Source organism: Varanus komodoensis, unplaced genomic scaffold (genome assembly GCF_004798865.1).
Source record: "Varanus komodoensis strain SLA01 unplaced genomic scaffold, ASM479886v1 scaffold1, whole genome shotgun sequence".
Lineage (NCBI taxonomy): Eukaryota > Metazoa > Chordata > Lepidosauria > Squamata > Varanidae > Varanus > Varanus komodoensis.
In genome coordinates, this window is record NW_025335268.1 from 120,263,672 (window position 1) to 120,286,472 (window position 22,801).

The 22,801-nt window shown below is 46.4% G+C and overlaps 1 protein-coding gene across 3 annotated transcripts in view; it reads right to left on the reverse strand.

Moving 5' to 3' along the window:
- Positions 1–5,377: 5,377 nt before the first annotated feature.
- Positions 5,378–22,801, reverse strand: part of TIE1 (tyrosine kinase with immunoglobulin like and EGF like domains 1) — a 35,621-nt gene continuing 18,197 nt past the window's right edge. The window contains exons 9-23 of one of the 3 annotated variants that reach the window (XM_044442979.1): positions 21,736–21,880; positions 21,062–21,220; positions 20,534–20,671; positions 19,577–19,867; positions 14,771–15,061; positions 13,345–13,538; positions 13,005–13,215; positions 11,578–11,688; positions 10,967–11,157; positions 8,749–8,862; positions 8,499–8,569; positions 8,121–8,161; positions 7,451–7,547; positions 7,145–7,244; positions 5,378–6,422 (exon numbers count right to left, since the gene is read on the reverse strand). In XM_044442979.1, the coding sequence (XP_044298914.1) occupies positions 6,351–6,422; positions 7,145–7,244; positions 7,451–7,547; positions 8,121–8,161; positions 8,499–8,569; positions 8,749–8,862; positions 10,967–11,157; positions 11,578–11,688; positions 13,005–13,215; positions 13,345–13,538; positions 14,771–15,061; positions 19,577–19,867; positions 20,534–20,671; positions 21,062–21,220; positions 21,736–21,880 (2,226 nt within the window). In that variant the 3' untranslated portion in view covers positions 5,378–6,350. Of the gene's footprint in view, positions 6,423–7,144; positions 7,245–7,450; positions 7,548–8,120; positions 8,162–8,498; positions 8,570–8,748; positions 8,863–10,966; positions 11,158–11,577; positions 11,689–13,004; positions 13,539–14,770; positions 15,062–19,576; positions 19,868–20,533; positions 20,672–21,061; positions 21,221–21,735; positions 21,881–22,801 lie in introns of all 3 variants that reach the window. The other 2 variants (XM_044442969.1, XM_044442990.1) reach the window with 2 other exon arrangements.

Sequence of the window (22,801 nt, forward strand, 5' to 3'; positions counted from 1 at the left end):
GAATTCAAGCAGAGAGAAAGTTCTGTGCTCGCATTCGCCACATTAAAAAGCGGGAACCCTTGAATGGGACTAGACAGCTCTTTCTGGAAATTCCAGGAAAAAAGAGTTAGCTGATGCTCACATCCACAAAACAAGGAGCACAGCTCGTGTCAAGAACTGGCATGGGGCACTTGCTAAGGGCCTACATCCATTCAGAGGCCCACTGAGAAGAACTCCCAGGAGTTTCTCCTGCTCTCCACTGCAGCTTGCTTCTCTCCCCACTGCTGCCCCACCTCTCTGGCCCAGACGAGAGGGGTGAGAAAGCGAAGCAAGAGAACCCTATCCCTAACCCTGTTTCCCCACAAATTCTGCTAGTCAAACAAGCAAGAGAAAGCAATGATGGAAAAAAGAAGCAGGCGCAATAGCAGTTGGTAACAAGGGCAATGAGAAAGTAGATTTTCTGAGGGAGGGGACCAACTGCCCTCCAAAATCTGGAACTGGAACTAGGCCCTCTGCAAAGAACAAGACCCCCTGAAAAACTGCAGGAGGTAGGCAAGGGCTGAGTAAATCCACCCTTATTCATCCTGCTGCAGCTGATAACATGAGGACCAGGTTGGTAAGGCTGCTTTATCTGGGCAGAGGGCCAGGCTAAGAGAAGTGTTTACTCTTCCTGACTAAAGTAAAATATGTAGGGCACACACTTGATTAGAGTCTCAAACCTCAGAGTAAAGTCCACTGGTTGCTATAGGGAGGACTGCTAGGACAACTATCGCTAGGGTGAAGACTAAAGAAGGGATAGATTTTTTACTACTTTGGAGTCAAAGATAACACACTAGACTTGGAAGGCCAACTGCAAATAATACAGCAATAGAGGGGGGGAAGGGCACTTGCTACTGCCAGGTATGAGGCACAGATAACACAGTATAAGTCAAACTTGGGAAGCAAATAGTATGGTAATGGAGAGAAAGAAATACAGGGGCACCTTTTACTCTAAGTTCCCCAGGTACAAGGAACTGTGAGGCAGGGTTTTGTTTGTTTGCTTGTTTGTTTGTTGTTTTGTACAGATCTTACGATGAAATCACCCAAAGGCTTTGCTTTGCTTTGCTTTTTAGCACCACAGAGGCTGAGACACTCAGTGATGTTTCTGTTATCCCTGCTGCTGTATCAGGAAGGGATCCTTATTGCAGAGATGGCCCACTTGACACCCCAAATGCTGGACCACATCTTGTTTGCAATGGGCTGCTTTCTGGGCCCCAGAGACCCTAACAGATGGTAAATGTTTGTTCATTTGAAATGGAGAAAAAGAAAGTGTGTTTTCAAAAGTGGTGTGTGTGTGCACGTGCGCATGGGAGAAATATTCAATACAGCAAAAGGGATTCTTCTGTTTGTTGTGTGCACATGTTGTTCTGTGCTGTCAATTCATCTCTGACTTCTGGCTGCCCTTTGAAGATTGCCTCCAAAATGTCCTGCCCTTGACCACCTTGCTCAGCTGTTGTAAACACAAAAGGGCAGTTTCCTTTATGGAATCGATGCATCTCATATTTAGTCTTCCCTTTCTTTTTCTTTCTTTTCCTAGCATTATTGGTTTCACCTATGAGTCTTGCCTTCTCATGATGGGCCCGAAGTACAGCAGCCTCAATTTACCACTTTGGCTCCAGGAAAAGTTTTGGCTTGCTCTTGTAGTCAACTGTTTGTCTTTCAGGCCAAGGTATTTGTAAAAGTATCCTCTAGCACCATGCTTTGAATGCATCAATTTTCTTTCTGTTAGCTTTCTTTCACACCGTTCCAGTGATCTGGAATACAATAGTGTGGATAAACTTGGCCTTGGTCTCCAGCAATAGATCCTTACACTTGATGAACTTTTTTAGCTTCTTTGCTGCTCTTTTTCCAAGTCTCAGTCTGTTTGAATTTCTTGACTGAATTCTTCATTTGAATTGATGATTGAGTCAAGATATGCAAAATCTTTCATAATTTCTTCACTGCTGACCATCTAGTTGTATACTGTTCTTGTGATTTTTTTAAATGTTTAAATGTAAAGAAGTCCTGCTTTTGCACATTCTTCTTTTACTTTCATCAGGAGTTGTTTCAGTTCATTGCTGCTCTCTGGCAGTAAATGCTATCATCTGCATTTTTAAAGTATTGATGTATCTTCCATCAGTTTTCACTTCTTTCTTTGATCCTAATCCAGTTTTCCTAATGACACATTCTACAGACATTGAACAGACAGGGAAATAGAATACACTCTTGTCTGATGTCTTTGCCTACAGGAAACCATTCTGTTACTCCATATTCTGTCCTAACAGTAGCTTTTTGTCCACGATACAGCTTACACATCAGGACAATCAAGTGCTGAGGTACACCCATTTCTTTCAGGACCATCCATGGCTTTTCCTGGTCCACACAGTCAAAGGCTTTGCTGTATTCTTTAAAGCATAGACCGTTCTTCTGAAATTATATGGTGCACTTCAGTAGCCAATGTATATTTGCAATATGATCTCAAGTGCCTCCACATTTTCAGAATTCCTCTTGAACAGCAGCCATTTTTTTCCTCCATATAGGGTAGAATTCTTTGTTACAACACCTTGAGCATCACTTTGCTTGAGTAGGAAGTTAATGCAATGGTCCTGAAATTGCTGTACCCCTTGACATCTCCTTTTTGGAGACTGAAATGTACTTTGAATGTTTCCAATCATTGGGCCGGTGTATGCTTTCTGTATTTGTTGGCATATTCTTGTTAGGATTTGGAACAGTTCTATTGATACACTATCTATTCTGGGTGACTTATTCATTCCAAGTTCTTTCAGTGAAACTTTCCTTTCACTTCCTACTTGTGCAGGTTCTTCCCCATAGGATTTCTCTTCAAAGGAGTATGCCATCCTTTTATTTCTTCTGTATAGTTCTTCTATATATTGTTTTCCCCTTCTCTTTATTTTATCCTGTTCAGACAGTATGTTTCCCCATTGGTCTCTCAGCATTCCTCATCTAGATTTGAATTTCCTTTGATTTCTTGGATTTTCTGCAAGAAAGCTGTTTTTTTCCTCTTTTGTTGCTCCAGACAGAAAATTTATTTTTAAAGAAAACAAGCTTTGGGAAGGGGTATTTTAAAGTGAAGAGCAGGAAGTAGCTGTCATTTTTCTGCTTCAGCTCCTCTTTCCTTATGGCTTCTCCCCACTCCAGGGTTGAAAGTATGGATAAACACTAGGATGTCCCCTTGGGGTAACCTTCAGGACAGTCCTTTAGCAGTTGCTACCCAGGATATGACTGGGGAAACCTCCTGTTATTTGTTCCAAATCCTGGTTGCAGCACCATTTGCTGTTGACATGTTAGTTATTGGTTGCTAAAGTGAATCCTAAATCCCTGCAATATAAGAACATAAGAAAGGCCATGCTGGATCAGACTGGGTTCCATCTAAGGTTAACTTTCTGATTAGTGGCCCACAGCACCTCCAAAGCAGGACACGCATGCAACAGCACTCTTCCACTTATATTCCCCAGGAACTGGGGTACATAGGCGTACTCCTGCTGATACTGGAGGAACATTATGGCCATCAGTACTAGAAGCCATTGATAGCTGAATGTAACAATGAATTTGTCAAATCCCCTTTTAGTCTTCTAGATGGGTGGCTATACTACATCTTGTGAACATGAATTCCAAAGTTTAACTATCACATTGTGAAGTGCTTCATGTTACCTGTCTTGAACCTCCCACCAATCAGCTTCCTGGGATGTCCTTGGGTTCTAGAATTATGAGGAAAGAAAAGGTCTCCTTCCCAATTTTCTCCACACCACGCATAATTCTATATGCTTTTATCATGTGTCCCCTTATTCTGTTTTTTTCTTCTAAGTTAAACAATCCCAGATGTTGTAACCTTTACCTGCAGATTTGTTCCAATGACTTCTTTCCATTTTCCCCTTTCTGCACTTATCCTTTTTTAGCTGCATTGACCAGAACAATACACCATATTTGTGGTTGCACCATAAATCGGAATAAAGGAAATATGATCTTAGCAGCTTTATTTCCAATTCCTTTCCTAATTATACTTATTATGGCTTTTGCCCTTTTCACAGCTCTCATACCCCAGGATGACATTTCCATCAAGCTGACCATCACGACCCCAAGATCTCTTCCTTCATCAGTTACTACTAAGTCAGATTCCATCAGCTTATACTTGAAATTGGAATAGCCCTGTTAATTTTGAAATTGCCTGTGAATACTTAGCACTTGGACAGCAGACTAAAATGGGCAGTTTCTATGGTTACAGTCTTCACCAGTACGATGAGATTATTGCAATTCCATTTAAATTACAGTAGTTATTTCTAAATGTCTGTCCATATATAGATCAGCATGTGCAAATTATATATATATTGGTGTCCTTTTTGTAGAAGATGCATTTTCTCCTTTTTGGCTATGCCTATGTGGCTACTCTGGCAACTTGTTAATGCAGCAGATACAGAGCCCTGGCAAAATGTTTGTGATAAATACATATTAAATAATAATAAATAAAAATGTTCCCACTGTGACCAGAATTCCCCATAAGACAAAAGGCTAGTTTGGAGCCAGTACTCCCTACAGGGCAAAGGATGCACAGAATTCTTGGTCTTACAAAGCCTGTCTGTCTGTCCAAGGAGTGGGGAGAAATATGTAAGCAATTCTGTTCAAGATTGACAGTATTTGGAGGAAAGCCCATGTGCCTGCTCAAGCAGTGTAGGAAGAAGCAGCCCCTTATGTTCAACTGTCTGTTGTAACTGCGGTGGTTAGAGGCTCTGGGCCTAACGGTGCTACATCCAGAAAGAAACTCTTGGGGTTTCCTTCTGAGGAGGACAGACACTAGAGCTTATTTTTGAAACTATTTCAGCACAAAGATTTGCCCTGCTCAGAAGTTCCAGCTCTCAGAGGGAGCAGTGCATGAGGGGGGTTCTGCTCAGGAGCCATGCTCCTCGCATCATGTGTAAGCTAGCCCTGAAGCCGTGGCATCGGGATACACATCACGAGCACCTGTGCACACAACGGCTCTACGGCATCAGGCATGTGCACTCTATGGACAGAGAGCAGGGCACAGGGCTTGTCTGCACGGGAGCTGGGTCATCAGGATGAGGCATCCAGGTGGAGGTTGACTGGCTCCTCCAAAGAGCTGTGCTTTTGAACAAGACACTAGCTTGTTGTTCCGGAGATGGTGCTCACCTGTTTCCTGCCGCGGCATTTGATGGTGGCTGTGGCAGCCGTAGAGGCAGTGGGCTCCATGGCAGTGGGGATATGTGATGGGCTACCCTTCCAGGTCCACTGCCTGAGGTGGGTGACCCATCTCACCCCTTGGAGTTGGGGGCAGAGAGGCACTCTGCCCTGTTCATGCATGGCTATAACTTTGGATAAGCGTTGCCGTCTCTTCCCATTTCACAACTTCAATTTTTACACATCCTTTATTTTGTATAAATCCAACACAGAGGGAGTATAAAATTGCCAGAGGCATCCACAGGCATGCGCTGCACCTTTTGCACCTCTCTATACCTGCCTGAGTGTTCCACAGAGTGTGTCCTATGGGGCAGATTCACTTCCGAGCAAAATCCTGCTGCAGCAGAGCAAGAACTTGCAAGGGTGAAAACAGCATCACTCCCTTCCTTGGCCTTCCTATTTCCACTCAAGCCCCTCCCCAGTTTTCCAGCAGCAAGTCCCATGAAAAGCATCAGTGTGAACTCATACGCTCCTCCTGCCCAGCAGCTGGGCTCTGTGAATTGCTACCCAGCCCACATTCCTGCTCCCTCCCACAGAAAGGGTGTGTGTGCAAAAGGAAGAGCTAGTAGCCTTTTCCCCCTTAGGTCACCTCTGGCCAAGATCTGCCCTGATCCTTCTCATGGGGCAGAGGATCGAGGCTGCAGGGTGTGCACATCCATGCACAGAAAGAAGGTCTCCTGTTCCTGCCCCCTTGATTTCACCATGCACTGCTTCTCTCCTCATGCCAAGACCATTCCTTCCATCCATGCGCCTGCCACCTGCTCTTGGAAGCAGGCTGGAAGGCAGCTTGAGCACTCCCCGCGCACTGTGTGCTCAGTGTGTGGAAATGGCCATTTGGGCTATATAGTTCTACTGAGCAGGAATACAAGCTAAGCCTCTGGCGTTGTTTATAGCCGAGCACATCTCTGCAAACTGCTGTCTGCTTTTAGTAATGGCAGAGTCATGGAATGCACTTTTGAGCCTGTGTGGTCAGGGAAGAAGTGGCGGGCATGAAATCTGGGTCCATGCAGTTTCCTTTAGACCAGCACCCATCACAGTCTGCATGCAAGTGGTGACGTGGCCATGGGGCGTGTGTGCAGGAGGCTCCTATTCCATGTGTCCTGTGTGTGCCCAGAGGTAGAGCCGGTCCTTGCTCAGGTCCTTCATGCCTCCTCAGCTGTGGCATCAATTCCAGCATAGGTGAAATTCTCAAACAAAGCCATGTTCACATAGGCCTGTCAATGGAGAACAAGAGACAAGTTGGAAGCCTGATCAATAGTCAGCTCTTTTCCTGTCTTCCCTCTTTTGTGAGTACCTTTTCCTCTAGTTCTGATGAGAAAAGATAAGGTATTTTAACTTTATACATAAATCCTGCATAGAACACACTTCCTTCCAAAGTCTTGCTACAGTTGCCTGATTCTGGGCTCAGCTCCTCATAATCTTTAAGGGATTCTTGCACCCTGCCTAGAAGCTGAGCCCCTACAAGAAGCAATGTGCCCTTCACAACTGAAGGGCACGATGAATATGTCTGGGGTTCCCTAGTGAAAACACAGGCTGTGACATCTGGCTGTAAAATCGGGGTGTGCTCTTTCACCCTGGGAATTGAATCCAGTCTTAGGCGTGCATCCCAGTGGTGGATGGAACTACAGGCAAAACAGGGCAGAGCCAAAAATTCCAGCAAGGCATTTCAGCAATCTTTTAGAAAAAGGAAGAAACATGCAAAAGCAATAAAACCACCAAACAGTGAGCAGCCAGGAAAGGGATTGGCACCTGGGGAAAGAACCGTGCCATCCCGATATCCGAGAGAACCAGATTGGGCCAGTGGGTAGACCATTTTTGGCCCATTGGCCTAAGGTTAAACATCCCGCTCTAGTACTTCTAAATCACGTGCGTTCTAAGTGACACAGTTATGCTTGTGCGTTCAGAGTACAGTAGGAGCATCCCACATTAGCAATACCTTCCTTGCTTCCAGCATGCGGATAAGCTGCACTGAGATCTGAGCAAAGGGTGGACGTTCATATGGCCGGTCCCGCCAGCACTGCCGCATTAACTCATACCTGCAGGAGGATATCAGGAGTCAGAGTAAAGTGGAGGCACGAAAGCAGGGGAACTGCAAGAGATCCGTGAAATGCGCATCTCTTTCACGCTTCCGGCAGGGCGAGGAGTCGGGATGTGGAGGACGGCTACCCTTTACCGGCAATGGGAGATGACTGGACGGTTATTGCATGTGTGTGTTGTGGAGGACAACGGGGCTTCCACTTACACTTCATCATCACAGTTGAGGGGCTTCTCCATGCGGTATCCTTGGGGCAGTTTTTCATAGAGTTCGGCACATGTCATGCCACAGTACGGTGTCCCTCCTAGAAGACGGAAATGGCATGAGACAAGACATCATTTTCATTAGCATCTGGTACAAGGCACACTTAATGTAAGCTTCTGGATGTTGCTGGAACACAGCCAGAATAGGGTAGCAGTTCTCTTCCACACCTGCCCATCTCCATCCGTGCAATATCTACTTCCCATCCCCAGGTGTGGTGAAAGTGAAGCTAGATTGGAAGGGGACTGGCAGCAAGACTGGGGCGAAGTGGGGTATGCGTTGCAAAAGCTTTCCACCTACATGATGTTTTCACGATCAGCTGTTCCACTGGGGTAATGATCTGCTCCACAACTAGGGCTCTCTCATCACAAGATAAAAGTGGGGGTTTTTTTAAATCCTTGCTGTCCTGTGATGGGATGGACACACTCAATATTGCTTCCATCTTCCTGACTAAACTAAATGTAAAACCATCCAGTGTCAAAGACAGAAGACAGTGAAGGTGGAAAAAGGAGAACACGTTGGATAGAGGAGTGTGGGGGCCTAAATGGGATTTCAGGGTCATGAAAGTCTGTGAAGGCAACAGAGTCCAGACTATTCCCACTAGGCAGGAACTTACCCAGGCTGACAATTTCCCACAAAAGGACCCCAAAAGACCACCTGCAAGAGAAAGATAAGTTAGGATGTGGTCTACGGTTCTTCAGCACAGGGTACATGTTGATTTGTTGAGCTTATTTTGGTACTGGCTTGTTTCTTATTTTGGTGCAGGCTTGCTTTCGGAATGAAAAATGCAATATTAAAGGCAATAGCTTCTGTTTGCTGATTGTGAGTCATCACACAATAACTCAAGAATACCAATAGGGTGGTGCAATATTCAAATATATTTCAGTGTAACAGATTGATTAATTAGGTAATTTATATCACAGGAAGCCTTGCAAAAATGCTTTCTTGTTCTGTGATAGACCCTGCCAATCACCCTCCAGACTTAATCACTCACACATCACTCTTGGTTGTGTAGACACTGTAATTCAAGGACTCAATGGCCATCCAACGAACTGGCAAGCGTCCCTGCCAAAAAAAAAAAAAAAAAAAAAGGCATTGTTGGGGGAAGGGCAGGCTACTGTGGGGCAAGTGAAATGAAAGTGATGGGGTTATTGTTCTTCTCAGAACAGAGAAAGCACACGAGTAACAAGGGATTTTATGACCATCCTAATCCCACTTTGCTGTGAGCCTCTACCCAGACTCACCATTGTCTTCTTTACATAGACTTCCTCTCCACGGGACAAGCCAAAGTCAGCAATCTTGGAAGTTAAGTTTTCCCCCACCAAGATATTCCTCGCAGCCAGGTCTCTGTGAATGAACTAGAGTGGAAAGACAGCAGTGAGCTCACTAGTGGCAGAGAACTCAGGGACTCAACCAACACAGTAGCCAAGAGAGCAGCTTTTGCTGTTGTGCACAAATGGGTGTGTGGCGGGGTGGTTTGAGAGTGTCAGAGAAGCCGAGAGCAATTTCACTAGGAGGCCAGACTCTCTCCCTGGTCTCGCTTCCTAGCAGGGTCACCCAAGGCAGAATGCTCAAAGCTGAGACACCAGATAAGATGCATCCACCTTCTTCAGGAATAGTGGTCACATCAACAGAAGAGAATGGTTATCTCTAATGGTGATTTGGGTGGAGAAATTCCTGAAGGGCAGCTACTGGGCAGCTGCGGTAGGTGAAGGTGGAGGATCTTTCACAGAAAACGGTGGTGAAACTCCAGGCAACTCTGGTTAGTACTGCACAGAAGAAGGCAAAGATAAGCACTTCAATATTTATTTTGTAAACTCTATCATGAAACAATCCAAAAGGAAACGAGATAGTGCCAAAAGGTGAGAATCCTGGGTAGGAAGTCACTTAACCAGCTACTGGTGTTGCGCGAAGGACGAGTACAAATAGTGCTGTTTTTAATGATACAACTAGGTCAAAGCCAAAGGGAGGTCTAGTGGTCGCCATGCTCCTGCTGAGCCTGATTTGGCAAAACAGATACCGTTAGAACGTGGAACATGAGAAGTGTGAATCAAGGTAAACTAGAAACTATAAAGCAAGAAATGGAATGGTAAAACATTGCAGCGTGTGGTGTGAACAAAAATGGACTGGATTGGGAAATTTTCAAAGTGTTTTACTTTCAAAATGACAAACTCAGAAGAAATGGAGTGGCTGTAATACTAAAGCAAGAAGTAGCACAGGGACCATAATACAAAGTCCACCCAAATAATATCATTCAGAATGTGAGGAAAACCTATCATTCTGCCTTTTTTCCAGCTCTGTGATATCCATTTTAGGTGTGATAACCAGAAATGTATGCAGTGTTCATGTGCAGTTGCATACAGGGTGTATGATTTATATAAAGCAAGTGGGATCTTGACAGTTTTATTTTCTATAGTTTTCCTAATTATGCCTAGCAAGGATTTTTTTCATAGTTGCTGCACCCTGAGTTGACATGTTCATTGAGCCGTCCACCACAACCCCAAGATCCCATTAAGCATATATATTAAGTTGGAGTGGTTTGCTCTGAAGTCTGTATTTTATACTTGTTTATACTGGAACACATTTGCCATTTTGATGCCTAGTCACACAGTTTGAAGAGATGCTTTTGGAGTTTTTTGCAACCCTCTTTGTTTTAAACACCCTAACTAATTTGGTGTCATCAGCAAACCTAGACACCTCACTACTCAGTACTAATTCCAGGTAATTTATGAACTAGTTAAAAAGCATTGGTCCCAGTATGGATCCCTGTGGGAGCTCCCTGTTTCCATCCCTACACTGGAAGAATTTACCATTTTATTCCTACTGTCTGCTTTCTGTTCTTTAACCAGTTACTGATCTGTAAAAGGACATCTTTTCTTATTCTGTGACTAGGAACTTTTGGTGAGGGGTTTTTGTCAAAATCCCTTTGGAACTAAGTAGCAGCATCTCCCAAATAACCCCTGTCCATATTACCTTTGTAGAAGCCATGTTGATTATTTTTCAACAGGGCTTGCCCTTAATAGTTTAATCAGGCTTTCCATCAATGTATCAGGACAGATATCAACGTAGTCTGTAATTTTGCAGATTCCCCTGGATTCCTTTTTAAAATTTGGTGTTACATTGGTCATTCTCCAGTCCTCTAGTACGGAGGCAGATCTTAAGGGAAGTTACAAACATTTTTGTTAGAAGTTTAACAATTTCACATTTGAAATTGTTTGTTAGGCTCCATCTCCCATGAGGCCCAGATAAGACTGGGAAAGATGGTAATATCTGGAGGGCTACAGGTGCTCCATTCCCCCTAATAATGGTGGATCTGCCATTTTCTGTAGGTGAAATAAATTGTAAATGGAAGCAGTAGACACACTTCCCTTCCCTGTCTTTCCATGCTGATTCCCTCTGAAGAGCTGGTACAGATGAGCCTAGCCAGTAGCAAAGCATGGCTGGATGGATGGATGGACAGACCTGTTTCTCGCTCAAATACTGCATGCCTTTGGCCACGTCAGAAGCAAACTGCAAGAGCTGCTGGGATGTGAGGGTTGAAGCTGTTCCATGCTCTCTGGCAAAGGCAGGATCTGTCTCCAGGACTCGGCTCTTGCGCAGAAAATCTAACAAGTTTCCATAAGGGGCATATTCAATCGCGATGTACAGGTATCCTGGAAAATTAGGGCAGAGATGGTTAGGCTGTGCCCAGCCACACATATCAGCAACTTGACTATATTAGAAAATTCTGGGTTGAGAAAGGAAAGAGGATCTTGAGAATGATTGGATAGAAAATGGAGATAACTCATGGGATACCCAAGTATGTATCCTGAGGCAGAGAATGACAGTTGAAACATGCAAGAGGATTACAGGAAACATGGCCTGCTTTACCTCACTCAGCCACTAGGTGGTGCCAGCACTGAGACAGCTCTGCAGCGCTTAGCAAGCTAGATGCGGGAAAGGAACATGGAGGAGCAGGAAGTTAGTAAGGAGTTAGCAAGCTTTGCACAGTCATACACAGGAAACTTGGGAAGACAGATACAGAACCCTGACTGATGAGTGAATGATCACACACCATTAGTAAAATGGCTCACCCTTGTTCTCGCAGGCTCCCAGCAAATTGATGATATTGGGATGATGGCCCAGCTTGCAAAGAACTTCCAGCTCTCCAGCAAAGTCTCGGTGGTCATTTTCAGAGGCAAATTCTAAAACACATGACAAGTTAGAGAGGGGGGCCAGGATGAGGAGCCCAGGAGGAAACCTTCCCTGAATGGAGACATGGGAAATGTACTGCTTCTGCATATTTGGGGGTGGAGTCCCCATGCTGAGCACTATTGTGCATGTGATGAGGAGATGCAACCAATCCTAGCTTTTTAGTGGGTAGCTTCATGTATGCCACCTGTGTATTTTGCTGCATGAACATGCTGTAGTTTTACAGGTACACACAAAATGCATTGCCTGTATATATTGTATGTGTATAAAACAGGCATAATGTGTGAAGTAGCCTTGAATTGTTTTGAGAAAGAGAGCAGCTCAGAGATAGAACATAGACTTCACATGTAAAAGATTTAGGACTGGGAAAAAAACTCTTTCGGAAAGACATTGTCAGAGTATACCAAGGGTGGGCCATTTGTGGCCCTCTGGATGATTTGGCCTACAATCCCCATAATTCATGACCACTGGCTATGCTGGCTACAGCTGATGGAAGTTGTAGGCCCAAACAACTGGAGGGTCACACACTGTTTAGCTCTGGAGTAGACGATACTGATCCAACCTAACCCAAGACTCCCTAATGTCTGACTTCCTCTATGATCTTGGGCACAGCATATCCTGCTTCAACCCTGGCAACTGGAACAGATGACTCCCTGGGCTACTACACACACAGAAAGGCTTTGGGGGCGCTGGCTGCAGTCAGGTAGTGCATTCAAGATTTACCAGTCCCACACAAGAATCTATGCACAACATCTACATTGTAAGATGTAGAACTGTGTGAGAATCAATTGCTCTGAAAGGGCTTTTTGAATGTATCAGTGTATGAGAGCAAAGGAGTCTCACTCAAAGGGTGTGTCTACACTACAAACATAGTAGGTTTATATCCGTTATGTCAAGGCTTCCCTCAAAAGAATCCTGGGAAAAATCCTGAAGTTTCATTACCAACAGTTTTGTTAAAGTATGGAGTTAACCTGGGAAGAATGAACTGCTACGACACTGGTCTAACCAGTTTAAGCTTATGATATAGATGCACCCTCTTAGCCAGGTCCCCTTCCTCTGGCCCCAACCTCTTCCATCTTTGAGTGGTATTCCAGCTTTAGTGCAGTTTTTTCCCTTTCTAAAAGTTGAAATGTTTTCCTACTCTGACTGTTCCCCTTCTGCCTTTGGCCCCTGCTACCACTGAAATTGGGCCCCAAGTTTCACTTCTCCTGATTTATTCCCCAAGCTGGACGACAGAGGAGGCAGTGATGGTCTGCTTCTGCCCAGCATGGGAACCTCTTTGATCCCTTACCTATGTGGGACATCTCACCTTTCAGCATCTTGATGGCTGCATTCATTCTCAGACCATCTTTCTTGATCATGGCCCGGATGACTTGCCCAAAGTTTCCTTCCCCTATCATGTCTTCAAACTTGATGTCTTCCCATTCCAGGATAGGATAGCTGAGTGGCTCAGGCTGTGGTTTGGGCCGGCGCGTCAGGGTCAGTGTGCCCGAGTTGAACTGCAAGATGGTCTCTTCCCCCTGGAAAAGCATTTGTGGAGAGTGGTTGGCAGCAGTCCCAACAAATGCACCGCCTGATAGCATTAGCATGCTGAAGGGTGGGCATTTGGAGGGTGGGGATCCAAGATCGGTGGGGACAACATCACTCACGGAGCCTGACTGGTAGGTGAATGTGCGGCGCCGGTGGAAGAAATTCTTCTTGATGAGGAAGAGGGCCAGGAGGGCAAACAAGATGGTCAGGCAGGTAACAGAGACAGAACCCACAATGGCCAACAGCAACTGTTGGTCCATGCTGGATGGAGCCAAGTTCCTGCTTTTCAGTGTGGGCACTTGGCTTGGGGCTCCTGCAGGAGAGAGAGAACAGGGTCTTTTGTCATAGTGCCTATCCTTGAGATGATGGTGGAACCAGCTAGCCCACTGCACAGAGCAATGTAGACATTGTCAGGAAATCCTGTCAAGCGATCTCTTGGGGATCTGACTGCCTGCACAAATTCCATTTAGTGAAGATGGGCCTGTGTGAGCAGTCATGTGCTTTGCTAGTTTCCAGATCCTTCAAGGCCAGAGCAGGGTTCTTGCCAAATTAGACTGAAGCAGAACTTTACACCACACCCCACTCCCCAAGCTCAGCTGGGATTGTCGAAGGAGGCTCACCTTGCATTTATCACAGGCTTTGGGTATAAAGTAAGGGGGGATCATGCTGGACTTTGGTATGATTTTATGTGTTTTGTCTTTTGCCTTGTTCTTGGCTTGCGACTCCCAGGGTCATAGTTTAGGCCTTGTCTTATTTGAGGACTCATGCTTAGGTAATGTTCGAGATAATTATTAAAAGGCAGTTCTAGGTAATTATTATTTTTTTGCCTGAAGTATTGTTTCCAAACAGTCTCAATGTCTCAAATGCCTTCCCCTCACCCACTTCCCCTCTGTAAATAATCGTATTTCAAGTGTTGAGTGTGCATCCTTTCAGCTAAGACTTAGCACTCAGTCAGAACATTCTGCTTGGAATGGGCTTCCACGGGAGGAGGTTGAGGGTGTTCAAGGATAGGCTAGACATGCACATGGTAGGCATGTCATGAGCAGAGCTGGCTGGAGCTGGGGGTCACACTAGATGGCCCAGGGGGAGGGGGCTTCTGACTCTGTTTCTATGTTTCTGTTTACTGCTGCTTAAAGTTTCAGGGCTAGAGCTCGAAATAAAAGGTACCGATTCAAACCCTTATGTCTAAAGGCCTAGGAGTGTCCTGTCAGGTCTGAGAGAACCCCTGGCTCAGGCTGAGGTGGACATAAGGGTGATGGCCGCTTGCTTTTGTCATTGTTTGTCCCTGTCTACACTGCCAGATCGCCCCTCCCTTCACAGGCATGGATCCCCTGCCTCCGGTGGGCGCTTTGACCGTCCTGCTTCCTGGGTCCACTGGGTCTCCAGGTTGCCTAGAGGCAGTTTTTTCCTGCAGCCTGGCCATGGGCAGTAGGAGTCGCAATGGCTTCTTCATGCCAGCCTTCCCCCGCCCTTGACTTCTATCCCAATTAGACTCCACCCACTGGATTATCAGCCAAGCAAATGTGGTCCTTGTCCACCACTCACCATTGCCCAGGATCTCAGCTCTCACAGGCATGCTCCACTCGCCTGGTACATAAGAGTTGGCTCGCACCCGGAACTGGTAGGATGTGCTGGCGTTGAGCCCCGTGATGATCTTGGTGGTATCCCAACCATTGTCCGTGTCTACCCACTGTGGCCCACTGGCACCCCCCAGCGGCTGTACCGCCACAGTGTACTTGCTGATGCCACCATTGGGGTATTCAGGGGCCAGCCAGGTGAGCCTGATGGTGTTGTCAGCGAGGGGCTCCACTGAGAGAGACCGTGGGGAAGAGGGGCCTGTGGGGCAAGGGGTACAGCTGTTAGCTCTGCAGCTCCTGTCCACGGGCCCTGTCAGTCAGGATTCATGCCGTACCAAGGTGGACAGAATACCTGGGGACCTCTGAGGCATGGAGCATTCTATTTTGTAGGAAGTGGGTTAGAGCATAATGTTGCCACCCTGCTGGGAAACTGCAGGTAGTTATGCATCTGTTTCCCCAAGGTACCCCTTAGCTTCCTGTGGCAGCACATAATGCCAGTGCTTGCTCAGGAGTTTATAGAAGTCCAACTGAAAAGGAAGTAGAAATTGCTGCAAAGAAGGGGGCACTTAGACTCAGTAATATAAGACTGAACCTTTTTCAGACCGAAAGCCAAGAAAGAACTTTTGAAGAAGTTCTTGAGGGCCACTTTCCTATGGACAGGGCAGAAAGGAAACGTGTGTGTGTATGGGGGGGTCCAAAACCAAAAAAGGATGAGGCAAAATATTAGCATAATTTAGCTTGAAAGTTTTACAGCTGTTAACTTTAGGAGAGTCATTTAGAATGGGGGAAAAAAGCAGAAATCTGGGAAACCAGAAAACAGTTGGGTCAGACATTTGGGGAACCACTGAAACCTGGAATGGGACCCCAGGAGGGCCAGATTTGGTGCCTGAACCTGAGATTTTGTACTCTTCAGTAATGTATGCACAACGTCCAGATTCATTCCCTAGCTTCTCCAGACAGGACTAGGAAATCTTTCTTCCTTAAGCCCTAGAGACAGTGTCCATAATACTAGGCTAGACAGACCCATGTTCTGATTAGGTAGAATGCAGTAACTGCTCATGGCAGGGTCACTGGGAGGATGGTGACTAATATAATTCCTTAAAGTGTATTCCATGATTTGCCAGTCCTTTGAACATATCTGGATGTGTGTGTTCAACAAGGGCAGGCTATTTTTATTAAGCAGATAAACAGATGGTCTAGATGTCATCAAATGGGAGGCTTTCTTACAGCAAGCATTCAGGAAGTAAGGTTGCAAATGCGAAACGTAAAGGAGTTGAAGGAAAGGCATCATCGGGATTTCATTTTATGCAAAGAGGAAAGGGATAGTGCAATCAGTGAACAGAACTCCCTTGTGCATTATGCAGCCACCCAGGGCAAATTCAGGATCAGGAACAACACCAGGTTCTCCAGACAGAAGCTAGGCTTGGGTCCTTCTCATCACCTTTGCAACAAAACATGACTCTGCATCAGTCAAAGGAGTGTGGCTGCCATGAGTAACACAGGAGGTGAGATTCTGTATCTTGTTCTATAACAGGTCTGCAGTGGCCTTAGATGTTCTTAGATGAACGTGCTCTACACTGGCTGGCTCAGCATGTGTCTACCCTACACTGCCTAGAGCAAGAAGGCCCATAGCCTGTTAGTACGCTCAACTCATGTGCTAGTGGAGAATGCAGGTAGCTGTGACAAATAATGTGAACTACAAGTCATATCGATCGTAGATACTTGGAACATGCTTGCGGCCCTGTGTTTCTCCCAGGCCTACAGCAGCCTGAGTGTTGCTTGAAGGTCAATTGCCCATAGGTACCACCCAGGCATACAATGAAGGCAGCCTGGTGCACAGTTGACAGGTCCCTCACAGATGTCGCTTTTACTTTCATTTGCCTCATTGGGGGCCAAAGAGGCTATGGGGCCTCCATACCCTTAAGACCATATCTGGTTCCCCAGAGCAAGGCCTGTTCCAAGGAGCTCATCCTGTATTGCGTGGTGAGCCCATTGGCCACCGTGCTTTCCCAAGCTCAGTTCCTGAGTGTTGTTCCAGGCTGGCTGCAGGACTCGACACACAGCAGTCAGAGCCGCAGCGGGGAGGGAAGCATTCTCTGTACACCTGCCCACTGAGATACCATCCTGCCTCCTTGAGGCCTCTCTCTTCCCTGGGTGTGCTTCCATCTATCCAAGAACTATCACGGCTGCCCTCCTCCCTTTCAGGCTGCCAGCAGTGGGGTGCTCAAGTGCTCTCCTTTCCCCCGGGTGGTGATGTTTGCACGCACCTGGACAAGGTCAGGGGATTTGAATCAACTGCAACTTTAGATCAGACATCATGACCACTGAATTCAAGCACATTAGAAAGAAACTAACAAGAAAAGCCCTGCCCTTTCTCCTTCTCCTATGCTAGAGCATAGAAGAAGGTGGTGTACAGAAGACCTTCACTATGCATGGGTGGGATAGGCTGAGCTTGGTGCAGGGCTTGAAGTGCTGCCTGCTCTCTCCCACCCAGAGGATGGTATGGCAGCAGCTATGGAGTGAGTCAGGGCTTTCTTGTGGGTCATCTCAGCCGTGATGGGTTTTGCCCAGTGCTCCTCCCTCACACAATTGGGTCAGATGGGCATTTCACTTTGGCTGGCACCTAGCAGCTGGCATAGAACTAGGGCAGACCTGGGGAATCTGACTGTGCAATTAAAATATAGATCATGAAGGCCTGTGATGGGTGTGATTTCTGCCCAGTGCTCTGAAGGTCAAGGTGAAAGAGTTCGGTCAAGCTCAGGTAGCATCAGGACTGTAGCATCACAGTTGTGGAGGGCCATGATTTCACAAGGCTTTGACTTGAGCTTAATCAAAGATGGATGGGTCATTAAGGTAGTGTTAGCTCTCCAGCAACTCAGATAGAAGCTGGTGTTAAATCAGTGTAACTTCACAGCCTAATGCCTCATCTTTTAATCTGATTAGTGACAGGCAGGAATGGATGGACATGATTCCCATTGTCCCTAGGTACTGTCTAGGGAACCAGGCCCCAATAAATGGGTTCAGCAGAATCAGCAAGGAAAGACAAGCTTAGTTTGAGTTGACTGTAGTTTGGTGCCGTGAAGCAGCATGAGATGTGTAGTAAACATCCTCCTGTTTGCCTGGTGAGACTGGTGGGAGGCGAGCCTCAAGGCTCTCTTGTTTCCAGCTCCAAGTACCCAGCAACCTACTGCAGAGATGCCATCAGGCAGACAGTTTGACTGGTGTGGTACACCTGTCCAAATGTAATGCAGGTGTCCTATGGCAAGCTCAAGGAGGGACACCTCCTTTAGAACAGAAGGGCAAAAGCTTGATTTTCATTATGAACACAGACCATGAAACTGGGGCCTCACAATCCTTAAAATCCTTTTGTATTTTAAGCAGGAAGGGTCACAAAAGTTACCACGGGGAGAGCTGGCTTGTGGTGGCCACACATTCATAGCAATGTTGCTTTTTGATCCTTTGATGGCAGCTGTTCCTATCCTTGAGAAGCAGATCCCTTCATGTGTTGGGTTGCTCACCCACTAGGGAATGTAAGCTGGGTTAAGCACATTGCAAGACAAGTTAGTTTTATCCTATGGATGATGAGTTGTTGTGATGGATAGTAATCCTGCTCAATACAAAGGGTTCTCAGGTTCAGACATTATGTGCTTGCCTATCATCTGCCTATCAAGTTACCATCAGTAGGATTATGACTGAACACCTCTAAGTAATAAATTCAACAGTACTCAACATGGAAGAAGCTCAATTGGCCTCGGATAGTTAGGCCACCCAAACTGGCATGGAGGGCCATCCATCTCAGGAGCGGAGTGTGGCCAGAAGGGGCCACCTCTTACCTGTTCAGCACAGCATGCTCATGGGGAACTCAGTGCTAAATCATTCATAGATGATCCAGTTCTGGGTCAAGGTTTCATAAGCAGCAGAGGAGCTCCCTCACTTGAGCTACGTGCAAAGTCAGCATTCAGCAAAAGATTTGGCTGTGGTCTAGAGGTGCCCTTCAGAGAAGGGCTCTCGGTTGCACTCACATAGTCTGGTAGACTGGTCCTCTGGGTATGCTGGAAACCCAGTGAAAGACCAGGCTCTCCTCCCCATAGGCAGGCTTCACCTCCAAGCTTTCAAGCAACGTCACCCTGACCTTCCAGCTGCTCGGTTCGGTAAATAAACCCAGCCTATTACCATAGTGATGGAGCAGGCCTCCAGAAATCTTCCATCCTAGACTGGATCCTTAATTTCCTCCCTTGCTTCTTGGTCCACTTTGACCACAACACAAACATCCTCCAGCCATTAAACTGCCAGATCTGGGGAAAACAGGCCCAGTTCTGCACCAGCCTGCCATACTCAGGAAGCCACAGCGACATTCTCATATTCTGAGAGAGAAAAAAGGGAAACCTTCTCTGTGTCTTCAATCCATCAGCCCCCTTCCTGGCTCCCTGCCTCTACTGCCCTTTTTACCACTTTAATCTCTCACCCCCCCCCACCCCAGTGGGCTCCCCATGGCCTCCAGACTGGATCTTGGCCATGTCATGGCTGGCATCTTCAAAGCTTGAGGGCAGGAAGGGTAACCTTGGCTGGCCCTTGCAAGAGACTGGCAAAACAGAGATTGGACTTTTTGGAATTGGCTCTGTTCCATCACTCCTTGCCCTCCCAGTTACATCAGTAATGCCCACCCCAGGTAGTGACACTGCCAAGAGTTGCTAGTGGTGTAAGACTGCATCTTAAATTCCTATGTTACTAAGCAATGGGAAGCAAACTAGATTTTTTCAGACCTATGGCCTACCTTTGCTGTTGATCTTGATCTTGTGGAGGTCAGATGGTGGTCCCAGGCTGGTACAGTGGTAGACCAGCACACTCAAGCTGTAGTCCTTTTGGAACTTGGAGTTTGGGATGTACGCAGACTGCACAGTCATGGAGGTGATGTTCTCCTGATACACAAGCTCTTTGGCTGTGTCATAGAGCCGGACAAGGAATCCAGAACCCAGAGTATCACCACTGGGCAGCTTCCAGGTCACACGGAGATTGTTGGTCTCCTCAACAAAGGAGCCTTCAATCACAGGCTTGGCTGTTGGCTCTGTGTGAAATGCAGAAATAGGAACCCCTCAGCCAGACTCTGGTGCCAATTGCACCTGGGAGCAAACCATTTTGAGCCTATCCTTACTCAGCATGGACTAGACCCTTAACACAGGCTTCTCTCTCTCTCTCTCTCTCTCTCTCTCTCTCTCTCTCTCTCTCTCTGTGGTGTATGTGTTTCATGTCTGTGTGCATCTCTCTGTGTGTGAGAGTGAAAACATAAACATTCTAATGCAGGTCTTTTGCACAAGACCCTCTGAGAGGTAGCACTAGGACCAAGCATCCATCTGGAAACACCCCAACTGTTAATTTGCAACAGTTGTATGTAGTGATTTCAGTTGCGTGTTGTCTTAAAAATTGATGAGAGAGAGAGAGAGAGAGAGAGAGAGAGAGAGAGAGAGAGAGAGAGGTGAGAGGTGCTGCGGAGTGGGGAAAGGAAATTCAAAGTGCTGGGTATATTTTCTCAGACTGGAAGGATGGAGGGACAACACACGTATCCTGCTGCTTGAGTCCAAGCCATGATAAACAGGCCCATTTCCTTTTCCATATCCTGGATGCAGCTGTTCCAAAGAAAAAACTGTAGCATACTCCAACATAGGACCCACATCACCTCCCCCCACCCACCCATTCCTTAACAGATTTGGCTGACTGAGAATTAGATACTGACCTTGGCACTCTGTTAGCATGATAGCCTGGGGGCCAGGGACCCCTTCCCCTCCCTCTCCAGGGCGTGTAAGCTGCACCTTAACAAGATAAGCCGTGGCAGGTCGCAAGTTCATCAGGGTGATGTTCTGGGCATTGTCAACTGTTGATCAGATTAGCATCTGTTAGTAGAAGGATCTCTTGTTACAGGACTTGCTCTACACATTCCCTTCTGCAGAAAGTCCCTGTGTGGGACCTCATTGGGATCCACAAGTCTGTGATCTGCCCAGCCTTTCTTCTTCTTCTCTTATCTAGTGTGTCTCAGGAACGTATCAGTCTCTCTCAAGTGGGTCTAGGATACATCACCCAGATCTCCCAAGCCCCTTGCCTTGCTGCTGAAGGATCTGCCTAAAGAAGCCTTGTGTTGCTTCCCATTGAGGTGGAATTTACTGGGCGCTCCTCTCTATGGTTGAAAAGAACTGAAGCTACAGCCGACTCAGAATGGAGAGAACCCTGCAGATAGCATAGAGGACACAAATAGCAAGCCCCTTACCTACAATGGATGACCAGGGAGAAGTGCCTGTTTGGGGTTTGTACAGAACTTTGATGGAGATGATGGGCCCATCACCTGAGAAATCTCCCACAGGGGCTATGACAAGTTGTCGACTCTGCTTAGCCAGAAGTCTGGGCGGGCTTAGTGGCACAGGAGGCACTGGCAAAAAGAATAATGTCAGTGCTGAAGAATCATTCCATCATGAACCAGCCAAACAAGCAGACAGCAGATGTGTGAATTTCACCTTTGTGCTTGGGAGAAAGCTGATCTGAACATTCAGAACAGATCATCAGCAGGTAATTCTCATGAGCTATTTCCTTGAATAGAATTTGACACATACTCAGCTCACATCCTGTCCCAGGTTAATGCTCTATTTCTAGGTATCTTCCCTTCAAAATTAGTAACCACATGACAAGGATACTATCCTTCCCATGATAGCCTCCCATTGCCTGGAAAAGCATTGTAGAATGTCTTAGCCAAGTATGAGCAAAGTTGGATCAGAAACAAATCAAATCAAAAACAAAACAGAACAAAAACCCAGTTAAGCAAAATTGAGTAAACTCCATGCAGCAACATTTAGTGTCTTGCCTCCCTCCCTCTACTGATTTCCCACTTCCTGGAAGCAAAATATGAATGGCTTGAGCCCCAAATTCTCACCAGCACAGCCTTCTCACCTTTCACATTGACCTTGAACTTGCCACTATCTTGCCCCCCTGTGGTCGAGACACGACATTCCCAGAAGCTGGTGTCAGAGAGGACCAGTGCGGGCATTTGAAATTCAAAGGTAGTTGTGTCCTTTTCCATGATGGCTTTCCTATGCTGGATGTGAGAGAAGAGCACAGTCATATCCTATGTTTCCTGCTTATGAACTACAGTTCCACTGGGAAGCACGGCCGGCTGGTCCTAGCCCCATCCTTGTCAACACCAAAGTATCTGGAAAGCACCGGATAGGGAGAGAGTGCCGTAGAAGCTCCCAGGCATTGGTTGCCTTCCCTAGATTTCACCCTGATATCTCATAAGGTCATTAGCAAAGATATGGGAGACTGTGGTAGTGGTAACTTGTATGCATCCCATGATGTTGCTGGCCAGGGCCATGGATGTAAAAGCCACTTTAACTGTTCTAATGAACAGGACTTGCTTCGGGGCAGTTGCCAGGAGTCTGTCTTCTGGGCCCTGGTCATTTCCATGTGGGTCTAACTTTAGTTGGTCTCCTTTTTCTGATTTAGGGGACAAAAAGCACCCATGGCAAAGTGCGATGAGTGGAGGAACAGAGGATGTTTCCAGTGTAATGCCCTCTCGATTATTAATTCTTGCTTTTATTTAATGTATTTGTTTGGGAATAGTTGGGTTGCTATCTTATGAAAAATCTACTGTAGCCAGGAGCATCTGACTGGCAGTCATTTAACCAAGCAACAGTACAAATATTTTGGGGATGCCTTATATTTGGCTGCTGAACATCAAAGGATTTGGGAAGTGGGAATCAGGAAGAGGTCTTTGTATGAAAGGACTGCTAGTGAGTTCATTCCTGATGCTCAGAACAATGGCCTGGACTGAATATATGCTCAGGGGTTCCCTGTGCCTTCATTCTACTCCCAGGCCACTGCTTAGCCCAGGCATGCAGTGGGACTTGAGATTCTGGTACAGAACAAAGTGAATTGCAGAAGCCAGGAGTCTGCCCACCCCTGGTTTATAGCAGGGCCAGGACACTCAGATGTGATACATTAGCATGGCTGCTTCAGC